Here is a 14982-nt window from a genome sequence, read left to right as displayed (position 1 = left end):
TAACCTTAAAATAGTTTGCTTTGGGGTTTTTCTTTAACATTGTTTGTGCATCCACTCTTTTACTGGATGGTTAGCTTTTTGTTTTCTCATGGAGCATGGTAGCAATCTGAATTGAATATGAAATTAATATTCCTGCAGAATAGTTGGCCTAATGGAAGCCTTAAGCTTGCCAGGCAGGACTCCCATGTTGTCTGCCTTTTTCACCATTGCCCTGCAGGGCACTCTTGGAGGCCATGTAAAACATAGACCAGAGAATAGGAATAAAAGGAGAGAAAGATATTGCTGGATAGAGAAACTTCACAGGAACGAAGGATTGAACATATAAAATATTCTGTATTTCTAAGAGGTTATTGTCTATCCTGCAGTGACAGCTTTGAAATACTTTGAAATACCAAGTTCCATTCTGGCTGCTGTAACTTATTTAACAGAGTTAGGAAAAGCAGTTTAAAATATGTTCAAACACCACCAGCAGTGATTGAAAGCAGCAAAGCCAAGAATGAGATTAGCATGTGGTACTCTTCACATAAGTGCATATTGCTTAACAGCCTAATCTTCTTACCTGTATAAGAACCACACACTTCCCATCCCTCTTGAATTATGTCTGTTGTGCCAGTCAACCAAACATCAGATAAATTCAAAATTCAAGGATCTGCTCATGGAAATGACGTCCAAATCATATGCTTTTCAGTATTATAATCTCTCCTGCTATCTGAATGCCAAATACAGATGGGATTTTGTCCACTTGTCCATTTTTCTCCTGAATAGCTGTTATTTCCATGTGAAGCAGAATACGAGGCAGAAAAACGCCACAGAGATGTGCTAAGAAACTATGATTGAAACATGAGAGGTTTCACTGTATTGACAAGAAATAAAACAATACAAAGAGCACAAAAGATTGTGGTCTTTCTCAACAGATTCTGCTGTTGGTGAGGTTTCTGCCTTTTTGCTTGAGTTTGAAAAATTTGCTAAATTGTCTGTCCATGAAAGCAGAACAGAATAATAATAGTACTCATGCTGTTGCTCACATGTAGCTAAAGACTTAACTTGTTTTGTCATATCTCCCCTTTCTGTTTGTCTGGAGGGCAGCTGCAGCCCACGTAGACGCAGTTGCACTGGCTTTGATTTGCATGCACGAGCGCCGGTGGCAGGGCAGATCTGGTGATCCAGGCTTCAGGTCCAGACCGGTTGCCCAGACCATGTCTTGGGGCCTGTGCCACTGGAGATTTCCCCTCACATCCATCCTGGACTTAGGTTGCACAGGGCAAACACTCCTCAGAAATAATTTGGATTTCTGCCCTGATAATAGCAATAATAAGAAATAATGATGTGCAAAGCCATTACAAACCATATTTTCCAGTATGGGCTCCCAGAGAAAAGTAGCCGAGGAGAAAACCACCCAAAATGGGTCATTGGTCACTCATGGCCCTGTGACAGTGGGCACTGGGAAGACTGCAAGGGAAATGTCTGTTATGAACAGCACCCTGACAAATATCAGAACACACCAGGAAAGCAGGAACAAAAGATGTGACCAAAGATGGGGGCATCCCATCCAGACCCTGAAAAAATCCCAAGGATGCACTAGAGCAACAAGGCAACAGGGGGTTTGGCACACAGCTTTCTCTTTCATTGAGTTGAGCATCTCTTCTCTTATGTGAGAAGTGTGATTAGAAAGCTCTGTGAAGACCTGCCTCAATTTTCACATCTCCTGGGGGAGCTGGACCACAGAGAGTTTCCCAGGGAAGAGGAGGATGGGGAAGTGCAGCAGGGCCCTCAGTAGCCTCTGCAGTGCCAAGGGACCAGAGTAACTGTCATATTGCCATCATCTGATGTGTCCCCCCTGGCAAAAGGGCTTTAGAAGAGAAACCCATTACTGTCAGGTGTTGCTCTGGCCCTGACTTGGTGGGGAAAGAGCATTGCAGTCTACCCCTGCCAGGACGACCAGGGCTTCTGAAAGAGTTGGGGTATGTCTGACTTTCTAGCTCCAGTCACTTGGTATTTTTTATCTAGAGGTGTGAAGGAAATTGTGTGCATACCCATACTTGTAGGTATAGTTGTTGAAGTTATGGTAAGGTTGCCATTGCTTAGCTGGGTGATGGAAAAGCTGAAGAGCCAGTATCCTTATTTGCAAGGAACAGCAGCCCTGCCAACACACTCCCTTTGCATGGGTATTTTTCAATCGTTAATAAAGATAAGAGAGGAAAGCAGCTCATCCAACTAGCTACTTGCAATTCCAGTTGGTGGGGTTTGCCACTGGCAAATAGGGAAATGTCTGGGTGCATGCATGGTTGAAAGCAAGCCCAATTGTTGAAAACAGAGTGATTGTCCCACCTCTGAGGAGCTCCAGGCTCCAATGCCCTTGCTGGGTAAGCCCCAGCACCCTCTGTGCTGTCGCGGTAAAGCAGCAGGCACAGAGAGAGCTCCTCTGAAAGTACTGAGCTTGCTGATGGATGTGGGACATGTACAGCAGAGAAGTGACTGTAGATTTTTACCAGTGTTGTAGGTTTAAACCCCCTGGGTATTTCAATGAAGACATGAGTACTTGGGGGAAGCACACATTTGAGACATGCAGGACTATAAATAAAATTCACATCAGACTCAGCACTTGCCTCAATGAAACATTTATGCACTAAATTGCATGATGAAGTTGGATGTGCTGCCAGACTGCCTACTCTTTGAAATAATCTGGTCTTCCTCAGAATTAATTTTCTTGCAATGTTTTGCACACAAACGCAGCAGGCAGTAACTCACTGCTGGCCTGGGCAGTAGCTGAGGAAGAGTTTGATCTCGCTGAATTCTGCTGCTGCTGTTGCTGGCATAGGCCTATTTATGCAAAGCTGGATGAACATCCAGCTTTCTTATGACATTGAATCAGACAAGAAAAAAAGTCACCGTTTTTACATGAAGTATCTTGGAAAAATGGCATATGCTAAAATGACAGGTCAGCCACCTTAACACTGGAGAAGAAGGGCTTTCCCAAGCAGAGCCTGGCATGGTGCTGCTGGCCACAGCAGCCTTTGAGAGCACCCTGAGTCAGGGTGGGGAGGAGGCAGAGTTTCACTAAGTGCACCCCCAGCACCTCAGTCTCCTGCAAAGGGCTTGGGTCATTACAGCCTCTCTGAAGAGTAACTGGGCTCTGGAATAGTCTTATTCACTAGTCTGATCCTTTTTAATGTTGGTTTTTGTCTTTTGGAATCTGGATATTTTAATAAGGATTTGGCAGCTGCCACTTTGGTGCTGCTCGTGCAGGAATTCAGGGCTGACAGCTCTGGGCTCTGTCCCTTAACATGTAGGCACCTTCCTCGCTCACTGCTCAAATTCCCTCCAGGCTGCACACTTTTTCACACTTTATACCAAATCATGTTTTTGCTTTGAACCAGGAAGCATGGGAAATTATCTTTTTTTTCTTCCCCTCACAGCTAATGGCAACTATAATACAGGAAGAAATAACAGAAAGTTGAGAAACAGAAGGAGCTGGGGAGGGGGGAGGCAAGTGTCTAGAGAAGCAGACGGAGTTGGGGGGGGAACCCCTGGTTCTATCAAATAAATAGAGCAGAAATCTTTCTTGCTTGGCCTTTGTGGTGTTATTATTAGAACAACCACGCCTGAATGCACTAAAGCCACACAACCTTCAAGCATCCACATTCAGCTCTGCTATGGCAGGATCCTTTTTCTGCTTTGCTAAAGGAGGGAGAGAGAGTAAATGAGAGGATGTGAAGAAGAGAAAGGTCTATAAATGATAAATACGATCAACTTTGATAAAGCAGCTGTTTGGAAACCTTCAAAAATCTTCTCATGAGAGCAGTCATTAATGTATGTCTGTTTGACATTGGTTGTTAGGAAACCAGCCAACATTAATGGATCCACAGAATGTAATGGAGAATCCATTTAAATGGTCTCTTGTCATTTTGTCATCCACAAGACAAAAAAACCCAATTACTTTAACTCAGGAATGAAATGAAATGATAGTTTATATGATTCACTTGTATAGTCTAAAGTGATCAAAGCGCACACTAAAAATATATTAACAGTCTATATCTGATGCTTGAAATGTAGCATTTCCTATATCTGTATTGGCCTTTTTTCTTATTCACTGTGGTATCTAGCTGCTAATCGTTTAAAGACTGTGGCTTTACAGTTTCTGTATTGCTTTATTTATTATGCATCTTATGATGATGCTGAGGGGCTACAGTCACGCGCAGGCTCAGCATTGCAAAAACAGCCTGCAGTGTAAAACACCAAGTAAAGGAAGTGCTGGCTGAAAGAGATACCTTATCCTCATTTCACAGAACAGAGGCATAGGGAGTGTTAATATTTAACGCTGGCTCTTAGCAGAAACATATGGCTAAACTTTGACTGCATATTTCTTCTAAATCTCAGGCCAGTGGTCTTTGTCTGCTGGATTACCCCGCCACAGGGTTGGTTTTTTTTCTTTTACTGGAAGTAAGAGATTCAACCCTGTGCAGAAAATTAGATGTTCAGTGGTCCTGAAAGCTCACAGTCCACTCCTGTGGTTGCAGCCTCTGGCTTCAGCTCGCAGCAATGGTGCCCAGTTCCCAGGGGCAAACAGTGAAGGCCAGGCGAAATGTCATTGCAGAAGCACAAGCAATTTGCAAAGGACATGGGAGGACATGTGCAAAGGACAACGTGCAAGGAATGAAATGAAAGCAGGTCCCTTTTTTGGCAGACTCTCACTCACTCGTTAGCTTTTTTCCTCTTTCCCATTTCCAGGAGACTTTTTCAGAGCTTTGCTGCTCTGAGGTTGGGATGCTGTTCCTCAAACACCCAGCCTAATTGCATTCGTTGTGGATTTATACTTATTTGTCCTTGGGCCAGCATTGTCCTCTACCCTACCAATGCTGCTCCCTCCCTCTGAGCTTCATCCCCACTGAAGGCTGAGAACATTCATCCCCTTGCAGCTTGTTTTTGCCAGCACTTTTAGTTTCTATTCTGGGCCTCCTAGAAAATCCGCTACAGCTTTTGAGTATTTTAAAGGATTGTTCATTTCAGTGAGTATTGTGCAATATTTCTGCTTTCTTGGTGTCAGGGGGCATATTCCCTGATACTGTGAATCAGAGATGTGGACAGGCACTGGCTGGGCTGTAGCACAGGGTACTGTAAGCTTCTTATTTGAAGATAAGCAATGTATTTGTGCTTCATTTTTCTTCTGGGACAGCACTATGCACAGCTCTGCCCAGTTTGCTGGCTAAGGGAGACTTTTGGGTGGCTAAGAGGTTATGCTATTTTATCTGTGAACAGCAGTGTGTCTCTACAACAGTAAATGGGTAGCAGAATTGTATGTATACTAACCCAACTCCTACTTTTATATGTCAAACACTGTTCCCAAAGTCAGAAGAGCTTTCTACAAGCTAAATTTTGCAGAAAAATCTATTCTAGTCTGATAAATGTCTGAACATTTCATAAGTAGGTAAAACTTTCCACTCACCTACTGATATCCGTCACAGGCAACTACTAGTGCTTCAGTCTAGACAGATTTTTCTGGGAGTAGGAAGGAACTGCTTGTGCCGGTCGTTTCATTAGCCTCCAGGGTACAATTTGTGATCATGAATATCACATGCCCTCAGCAACAAAAAAAATGGGTGGGGTATCATTACTATTGCTTACAAATTTTTGTCTTGACTTGAGATTCCCAAGGAGGCAGTGTGGCTCAGAACAAGATCAGGGCAAGTTGCTTTGTGTCTCAGTCCCTTGTATGTAAAACAGACATAGTGCTTTGTAATGGGTAAAGGAGATACAAAATCAGCTCACGTGAGTGAGGTATTCCCCTACTACAGTGATGACAGACAGACAAGCCATCAAAAGCTCTGCCCACAATTTGGGAACATTATGTTATTACAATGTCAATAATTTCATTAGTAAATCCTCTTGATAAACAAACACTGTCAGGTTGCCATCATTCATCCTACAACCTCCCTCCACTATCAATCAGTTGTTTCTCCCCCTGGTACCATCCTTTGCACTGACATCATAGCCAGTTGCATGGAACAGCACTGCAAACATGCTGTAAACTGAGTGAAACGCCACCTGCAAAAATCCACTGAGAAGCAAATAAAGGGTGCCTATTGGACACAGAGTTTGGGGTCCCTTCAGTGTCGTTGAAGCTCTGGGAACCTGCACTCCAGCAGGTCTCTCATCATATTATACCACCACTTCCATCATGACACCTACAAAGTTCTGTGAACTGGGTTTTTTTTCTAATCAAAGAAACTGATACAGTCTGTCGTCATCCCACACATGGCAGCGTGGTTCTTAGGTTTCTCCTCTTCCGTCTGCTTCCTCCTTCTTCTTCTCCTACTGTACTTCTCCAGTTCCTTTCTCTGTACAAAGCACCGGTATGCCTTCGGTCTCAGTGAATATTGTTTTGCATTAAGAAAGCAACAAAATCAGAAAGAGCAAAGCATGTCCATTAGAGAGTTGTTCTCTGACATGATGCACCGGCTACCCCTCAAAAAAAGGGCAAAAGAGTGCAAAAGCACAAAAAGTGGATGACAGCTCTGAAATGTGCAAAGGAGAGGAGTGTGTGGCCAGTGAGGGGACCAACCCAAGGTATGCTGGCTCTTTGGCTCTTGATTGGTAAGGGAACCCCAGGAGGTACCTTCACTACCCTTCCTCCCATGCATGAGGCTAGCCCACCTGTGTTACACTGTGTTGTCCTGTGAGCAAAACACTTGCAGCATCTCCTTGGCATTAGAAGAGAGGATGACTGGAGAGACTGTATGTATTGCCTGTGGTAGAAGGATCAAGCCCAGTGCTATACCTGAGCATGTGCCATGTGGTCTGCTGCATTACATGGGCTGGGGATGAGCCTGCTCCCTGTGGCTGGCTGGGGCAGAGAGCTGGCATCTCCCATGGCCTTCTGCTCCTGCTTTGCCCCTTGGAAAGCTATCTGCTGTGTACACTGAGGTTGGACCCATCTCCCAAGGGTACCGGCACTCCTGAGAAATTCTCTCAAATCTTTAGTGGACTTGATTCATATAACTTTCAGAGGCAGACTTCTGGGATTTCTCTTTAGAGGAATTGAAGAGTTCCTGTCCCTCAGAAGTCCCTGTCTGTTAAGAGAACCTCTGTTGATAGGTGACAGTTAAAGTTGCTCAGCAGGGCGGGCAGTGAATCTCAGCCGTTACGCCCTGGAAGGCAGTGAGGTAGCAGCCTGTGTCAGAAACTAGTTGGGCATAACATGATGTAGTGAAAGAGCATATTGGCAGGAAAATGGGTAAATGGAAGACCTATTCTTCCCACTGCACTTGCTCAAAATGTCACTGTGGAAATGTTGCATAGCTTCTTTGTGTTTTCGTTTTGCTGTCTATAAAATTATTATCCCTTTGGTCCATATATTTGACACCACTACAGTATCATTTCACCTGCTTGCCTCCACAAAGACATTTGCAATATGGCAAAAGGCCATTGTCTAAATGCTAAGTGGTATAACATGACAACACATAGAAGATAATGGTCACTGCTGTTTGATGGGAGGAGAGGTGCTGTAACAACCCCAGTGCTTGTTCTTGACAATGCTGTTCCAAGCAAGAACCTTTACTTTTCAGCTAGGTTGATGTAAGAGAGACTAGAAGGCTTACCTTGTACTCTGTTTTTATCCTACAGCTGTCTCCAACCTTGATGCAGAGAGCAAACTGAGTGTCTATTACCGAGCACCTTGGCATCAGCAAAGAAACATCTTTCTCCCCTCCACTAGACCGCCCTGCGTGGAGGAGTTGCACCATCACGCCAAGCAACACCTGCGAGCCTTGCGCAGAGGTAGGTGCTCACACACTCTCTGGCTCCAGGCACATAACACATCTCCATGGTCCACTCCAGGCAGCAGAAGGGTGCTCAGGCACAAGCACACAGAACTGCGGGCACTGGTCTCCACTGGGTCTTAGGTACTCAGGCTAAGAAATCATAGAACCATAGGATCATAGAACGGTTTGGGTTGGAAGGGACCTTAAAGGTCATCCAGTTCCAACCCCTCTTCCCAAGGGCTGAAACTGGAGTCCAGCAGTATTACAGAGTCTTCAAAAAACTAAGCTGTCTGCTCAGGGTTTCCAAGCATGATACTGGGGGATACCTGTGTCCTTCAGGGGTGGCAGCTGAAAGCCAGGTGGACAGCTTGGAAACGTTGGGCAGATGTCCCGTTCCCAGACTGGGGAACACTTCCTGACATCGCCTAACAAACTGGAGATTATAGCCTCAAAACTGAATCATGCAACACAGAGAGGAAGCAGGAGCAATCAGGCTCATAATCAGGCTCCTGCATCCTTGCCATAAAGGGATTTTACTAGATGCAAACATCGGGATGGTCTTACAGCAGGACTACAAGAAGGCAAAAGATGGGAAAAGGTCAGTTTTCACTGGGAACCTAACCAAGGGAAAATTCTTTCCAGGACGCAAGTCAAAGCAAGCAAACAAGCCTGTCTTTCTTCTGTGCCATAAGGAAGGAGAAGATCCATGCAGGTCACCCTTAAAATGTTCAGCAGCAGCCTCCTGTGTTGGAAGTGTTTTGCACCAACAGTTCTAATTGCCTTGCTCATTTATTATTGTTATTAGTTTATAATAATAATCGATTACTTAGATCTGCAGAGCATCTGTTATCTGGATAAAATGTTCCAATTAATTACCACATTTGACTGTCTCTGCAGATTTTAGCTCAAGAACACACTGTGGGTGCAGTATGTCTTCATAGCACTGCAGATAACAATATAGCCAAACTGCAACCACAGTAGTGCTGGAATAGAGCAGAAATTCTTTTCTGTTCTCAGCAGCTCTGCTTTGCAATTGTCCCACGACCAGGCTGATCTCTGCCTGCCATCTTGTGGGCAGGAGAAATTCTGACAGCAGCACAGGAAGGCAGCTGTCAGAAAATGTCTCATAATTTTAAAGGTACAAACCTCAGTTTTGGCAATGTCCCATCCTGCACATTTAACAGAAGCTGTGCAGGTTGAGCAAGCAGCTTTTCATGTGTTGCTTTATCATATTTTCCAAATAACTGCATGTATGGGAATGAAATTATAATCTGAAATTTACCCTACACATGTTTATTGTGTCTCAACACAAAATTTCATTATCTCTTTATCTGTTTAACCAGGAGCAATTAAAACTAAACATTAGGTTGTAAAACAGCTATGCTAGCAGCAAACATTGTTGGCTGGACATTAGCTATGTGTATCAGGTGAATATATTATCTCCTTCCAGCAGCACACAAGGCAAACAGTACTTGTCTGACTGACACCTAAAATTAGAGATGGGAAGTCCATAAGCATTGTCCTGTTCACTTGGAAGGTTTCAGAGACTTAGAACTGATGCTGGAAGAGGACTGGATAATGTGTGCCTATGAGACTCCTGTGGGCCTGTGGTGGAGATATCTTGACTTTTCTAGGATGATGTCCTTCATGATGGAACACAGTCCTGCCGCTGCAACAACTTTCATGATGTTGAGTCTGCTCAGAATCTAGCACTGCCATGCAGCCAGGGAAGAAAATCATATCTGGGGCTGTGTTTCTTTCTTTCTTTCTTCTCAGAGGGGCATATTTTATATGGGTAGAGTGCAGGCATTACTGCCTCTCAACATTTCAAGGAAAAAGGAGCTGCAGGTTCCCATTGGGAATGAGGTCTTGGGTCCCTAGTGCCTAGAAAGTAGCTCCTTTGTCACTTGGGATAAAGAGTATAAATCTCATTTGGGGACAATTCAGCTTCAGTGAACATGCTGGGGTGTGTTGTGTGGACATTGTGCTTCTAGGCACATGGATGTCCAGTAACTGCTTGTCCCCTTCAGTTGCAACAGGGATCATATGTACCAGTCAGTAGGGAAGAGAAGAACCTTCATCTTTGGAATCCACTGTCCTGTTCCTGTCTCTGTTGTGCTGTTAATAGAGGTATTTGTATGTTTTTAACACTCTGAAAGACTCGTGTCTTCTTTCTCATCCAAAACAGAACATCGAAGCCGAGGTGATAACAGAGAGCAAAAAGTCCAAGGCCCCATTGCTGTGGTGGCTCCCCCCTTTCCTCCCTTCCCTGCAATTTGCAGTCAAAAGAGGCAAGCAATAAAGGACCGGCACTTGCTACCAGTAAGTCTTTCACTACAGCTATCACACACAGACACGTTATTAGCATGGTGGGACATAAGTATGACAGTGCCCCCTCCCCAAGCCTGTGCACGTACAACACAGCTGACCTTAAAGACTATCAGCAGCACAACTCAGGTCACAGCTTCCAGCAGCCAACCCCAGGGTGGCCATTTCCATTGAGAAACCTCTTTTTTTCACCCGTGGTCAACAGACATACACTCTCATTCACACACTCCTCCACAGTTCTTCACATTCTCCACTCGTGCTTTATAGGTAGCACTTTGAGGACCCTCCTGTAATTTCAGGAAGTGCTGTAATTTCATCCCTGGCATTAGCATTGCCAGGAGCCAAGAACTCAAGGTCTCTGAGTGCTGGCTTGAGGCTTGTGTGTATGCAGATAGGTTCAGCAGCACATCTGCTCCAATGAGCTACACTTTCTTTGTATGTGTGGGCAACAGCCCTGTTCTGCAGTGTCCATTTCCATGCAGTTTTTGCAGATGCTTCATGTCTCACACGTGTCCTTCCAGCCAGCCAAGCGGGAAAGCCAGCTGAAGATCTGGTCCTGTATGTCTGTGCTGACTTGCCACACTGCTGCACTAATTCGAAATCAAATTAGTGTTGATAATATGGTATTTATCATTGTTAAAGGAAATGCGTCAGATCCACAACTTTGACTGGGTCTGTAACTCCCACTGGCCTCAGCTGGACTTTGGTACTTCTGTGACTCTGGGTGTTTGACCCACAAAAGTAGCTACATTTTGCCCTGTGCTACGAGCCATTATATTGGTTAAATTCCACAAGTCAGACCTGGATTTGACATTTAAGGGATACATTTGTCTAGTGCCAGGCCTCAGTGGGATAGGAATAAATCTGTCCTTCATGTGCCAGTACAGAGACATTGGCATCTCCAGAGATGTGAGCACATTATAAGCATGTAGCTACGAAATCATCACTTACTTTGCTTAAAAAGTCCAAGTACATTCATCCTAATCCACTATATTAACCATATTTAAATACGATAATGATAAAGGAGTCACAGTGTAGAGGAGTCAATGTAAAGGAATCACAGCTGCCCATGGGCCAAAACATCAGCTAATCAGCCCATAGGAAAAGTTTTGTTTCTCATTTAAAAGCATGAAATGCATGATAAGGTTTTGATTAGTTTGACTATTCTGGCTTTTTGACTGCTTATCTGGATAATTTTGAGGAAAGCATCACCATCACTGCAGGCTTTGAACTGGTTAGATTTGCAGGCCTCATTATTCAACTGAAAGAAGATATCCTGATATTAAGGGACAGAAAAGAGTTAGAAGACAGAAAGGAGAAACAGACTTACCTATTTCTAAGCCATCATCAAAGCTATTGCTGTTGTAGGATCATTAAAAGGTAAAGGGGAGGCGATGCCATGTTATGGATCAGAACCAGTTACAGATAAGAATTTGGACATTAAGAGAGCATAAAGCTTTCTTAGTATCAGATGGAGAATGAGGCATCTCTTTTGAAATTGCACACACAGTGATGAAAGGCCAGAATCTTTGCTGTGTTTGGAAAACAACCAGTGTGTTTTAGACATTTCTTCCATCTGTGGACCACAAAATAATAACAAATAGTGAGAGCAACCCTCTAAGTCCTGTATTAGTTGGCAAAATTAAGTCATGCTGAATGCAGATGTCTTGGTTTTATCAGAAAGTCTACCTTTTTCCTTTAAAGAAGCAAAATATTAAGCTTTGTGCCTACCCATATTGGACTTTTTTTGGAAGCTAACCAGGTTCAGTATTCCCCTGAGGAGAAGCAAACGAGCTGCTTGGAGGGGTGTTGTTCTATCGATTTCAAGGCATCTGGCAATGTTCTGCTTTGGTAATTGCAAATACGCCAAGGCCAGAATACTTCAAAGTGCCTTGAGCCATTTCTGAGAAAACTCCTTGTTCATGAGGCAACTTAAAAATTAAAGAGAATAAGACAAGATGAAGCTGCACATGAATGCTCTGTCTGGCAGAAGGCTAATCAGAGATTTTTACAAGACACTGCAACAATGAATAGCTAATTGATATTGTGCCAGCCTTCATGATTTAATGATACCATTACAAGAGAAAGTTGCGAATGCTGTAATTGCCTAGCTCACCCTTTTTGGCATAAGCTTTTTGACATCTGCAAAAGTATATCTGCTTCAGAGATTGTTGGTAATGTTTGATATCTGATTCCAGTTGATTGTATCATCTAGACATCAATGAACTAAAGATGTTAAATGTACAAGAATGTTTATTCATAGCATAGCAGTCTGTTGTGTATTCCATTCTTCTTATGCATTGGAAAGGTGCTGAAGGAAGCAATACTAAACAACAAAAACCCCTTTTTGTGTTTCTTCTAAATTAGGAAGAGATCAACAGGAAGCTGGGAAATTTTTAAAAGTTACAGATCTGACTTTTCCAAACTGAGTATCTAAGTTTAATGCATGTATTACAGTATTGAAATAAGAACCTTGATTTTGAGAAATGTTCAAATTACTACTGTGAGACCTGTGAAAACTGTCGCTACTGAAAGATACTGACAAACCAGGTCACCTATATCTAAGACCACTCAAGATTTCCATATTTTTACCTTCTGTCCGCTGTTTTTATTGCTACCAATCAGGTGGCTATGAACTCTTCCGAAGATATTGCATATTTTATGATAAAGCTAGAGAAAATCAGTCAACAGATGAAGATTAGCTTTTAAGTACAACTACGTTTACAAGGAGGAAGATGTCAAAGTACCACAAATTCCAAACAAGGCTAAATGAATTCAAGTCCGAAGAAAGTAATGCCAACCTAAATGGGTCTGGAGGAATGTTTTGGACTGTTCCATTACAAGATTGTTTTGTTGTGGAGAAGGAGTAGAGAACTAGAAATGGCATAGGCTCTTTAGTGTCTACTCTTGTTACAGGAAATGCCCTAATTTGTCTCTTGAAAGGTTCACTTAGCCCAAAGGCCAGAAGGGAATCCTTCAGGAAAGAGCATAAGAACAGGGCATGGTTTATGCTGTTTATTGTCCCATAATTTATCCTTACAGTTTCAAATAGAAAATAGTTACAGAGTTCCTGAGCCAGAGAGCAAATACAGAATAATAGCCACCAAGTTTAACTTGTCTGTGTTGACTTTGAGATTTATTTAGTCCAATTTTTTTAGTAAATTTACGTCTTTACCATCAACAGCATCCTGTGACAATGACTTTAAAAATCTGTACGAAAATGTAGGTTTTGTTTGTTTCAAACTGATACCTCATCATTTCATCGTATCCCTTCTGGTTCTCAGACTATGAGAAATAGTAAGCATTTGATTCCTCATTCCCCTTTTCCATGCCCCTCATGGTTTTGCAGACATGATTGTACTTTCCTATTCGTTTCAGTCATTCATTTTTAAAGCTGAAAAACTTTAGCACACTTAGTCTCTTCCTAGACAAAAGAACCATGCAACCGAACGCATTTACAAGTATCACTCATTCAAGCATTTTTGCCAATGAATAAAAAAAACCAAAAAACCCAGCCCAAAGCAAAAATAATCTGAGGAGAGTACGAGGAAGTTATGGACTTGTTAAAATGAGGAAAATACTTTTTACACATGTTCCCATGACAACCCTGCCTGTAGCACTGCTGAGGCCAGTCACTGAGTGTGAAGATGCTGTGTCATTCCAACTGCATTTCAGCTCTCTCTTTAAATTTCTCTGCATTTTTTCTTTCTCTGGTTTCCCCAATTCCAGCCAGCCAGACTATGAAATTTTAGTATTCCAGTTCAGAATGTTATGGGACATACTTTCTCAATTCCCATGTGGCACAGTTATTACAATAAAACAAAGGAGATGGAGCAAGGAATTCAGTGTTTGGAAATTTACACTCAAAATTGCACAAATTTCAGTGTCAGTTTATTCATAATTATAATCTGATCAGAAATCTAAGGAACAAGAAGCAGGAGGTTATTTTCCAGACAGGCTTTTCCTCTCCCTGAGGCCTCCGCCAGAGCAAATGTGAACAGAAAATAATGCATCGGGTAGTTTTATTTCATCTCGTTGCCATTTCACAAATATTCCTTATAGTCTGCTTTAGGATGCTTTGCACAGCAAAGGGAAGAAGGCACAACAGAATGAACTAACTTTCACACAGTTTTGTGCTGAAGCCACATGAAGTCTCAGTAAAAAACAAGTGACTTCAGGGCCAGGCACGAGTTGGGCTATGCACTTCCTATGTGCAAATTGTGCCTGTATCCCTTTTATTTAGAAATAAAACCTACCTGACATTATTTGTCAGACTGCACTTGTATAGCACTGTTTGTGCAATGAGCTTAATACCTACTACCCTGTATCATGGAATGTTTATTTTGTACCTTTCTCTGCTGGAATGCCACATGTGGTATGACTTCTGTCACAAAACGTGTCTTATTTTTGTCTTTACCTTGTCAAAATATTGGAGCAGTACATTGCCTGTAATGGATTGTCAGTACTTTAACTGATTGCATTTGTGATGTTCCAAAAGAAAAAAAACACCCACAGGCAGATAAAATAAAAACTTGAGAATGAAATATCTAGAAATATAAATGTTGGGAGCAGGCAGGTGAGCGGGGTTGTGTTTGGCAGCAGAAATAACACCATCAGAAATATTCCCATTATTTTCTCTTCAGCATCATTTGACCATATAGGAAAGCTGCTGTATAGGTACAAATATTCATTTCTAATTAAGTAGTCAACTGTGCTCTGAAAACACTGGAAAGCTGCTAGCCTTTTGTTACTATTTCTTCTCCTTTTACCAGGCCTTTAGTTTTTCCGATATGCAAATCAATGCCATTTTCCTTAACTCCTGTGAGTTAAGGAAACGGCAGGCTGTCCATTTCACAGGCAGAGAGAGGGAGACAGAGAGGTTTCAACCAGAGCCCCA

General features: G+C 42.7%; 1 protein-coding gene across 5 annotated transcripts in view; it reads left to right on the top strand.

Annotated features, from left to right (window-relative positions):
- NHS (NHS actin remodeling regulator) overlaps positions 1-14982 on the top strand; it is a 261229-nt gene that overhangs the window by 226989 nt on the left and 19258 nt on the right. For all 5 annotated transcript variants that reach the window (XM_027738260.2, XM_027738258.2, XM_039378102.1 and 2 more), the window contains exons 2-3: positions 7621-7773; positions 9946-10079. In XM_027738260.2, coding sequence (XP_027594061.1) covers positions 7621-7773; positions 9946-10079 — 287 coding nt within the window. The remainder of the gene's footprint in view (positions 1-7620; positions 7774-9945; positions 10080-14982) is intronic.

This window comes from Pipra filicauda, unplaced genomic scaffold, assembly GCF_003945595.2.
Source record: "Pipra filicauda isolate LSUMZ 115617 unplaced genomic scaffold, ASM394559v2 scaffold12_size5214236_pilon, whole genome shotgun sequence".
NCBI classification, from domain to species: Eukaryota; Metazoa; Chordata; class Aves; order Passeriformes; family Pipridae; genus Pipra; species Pipra filicauda.
This window is presented reverse-complemented; position numbering and strand designations above follow the sequence as displayed.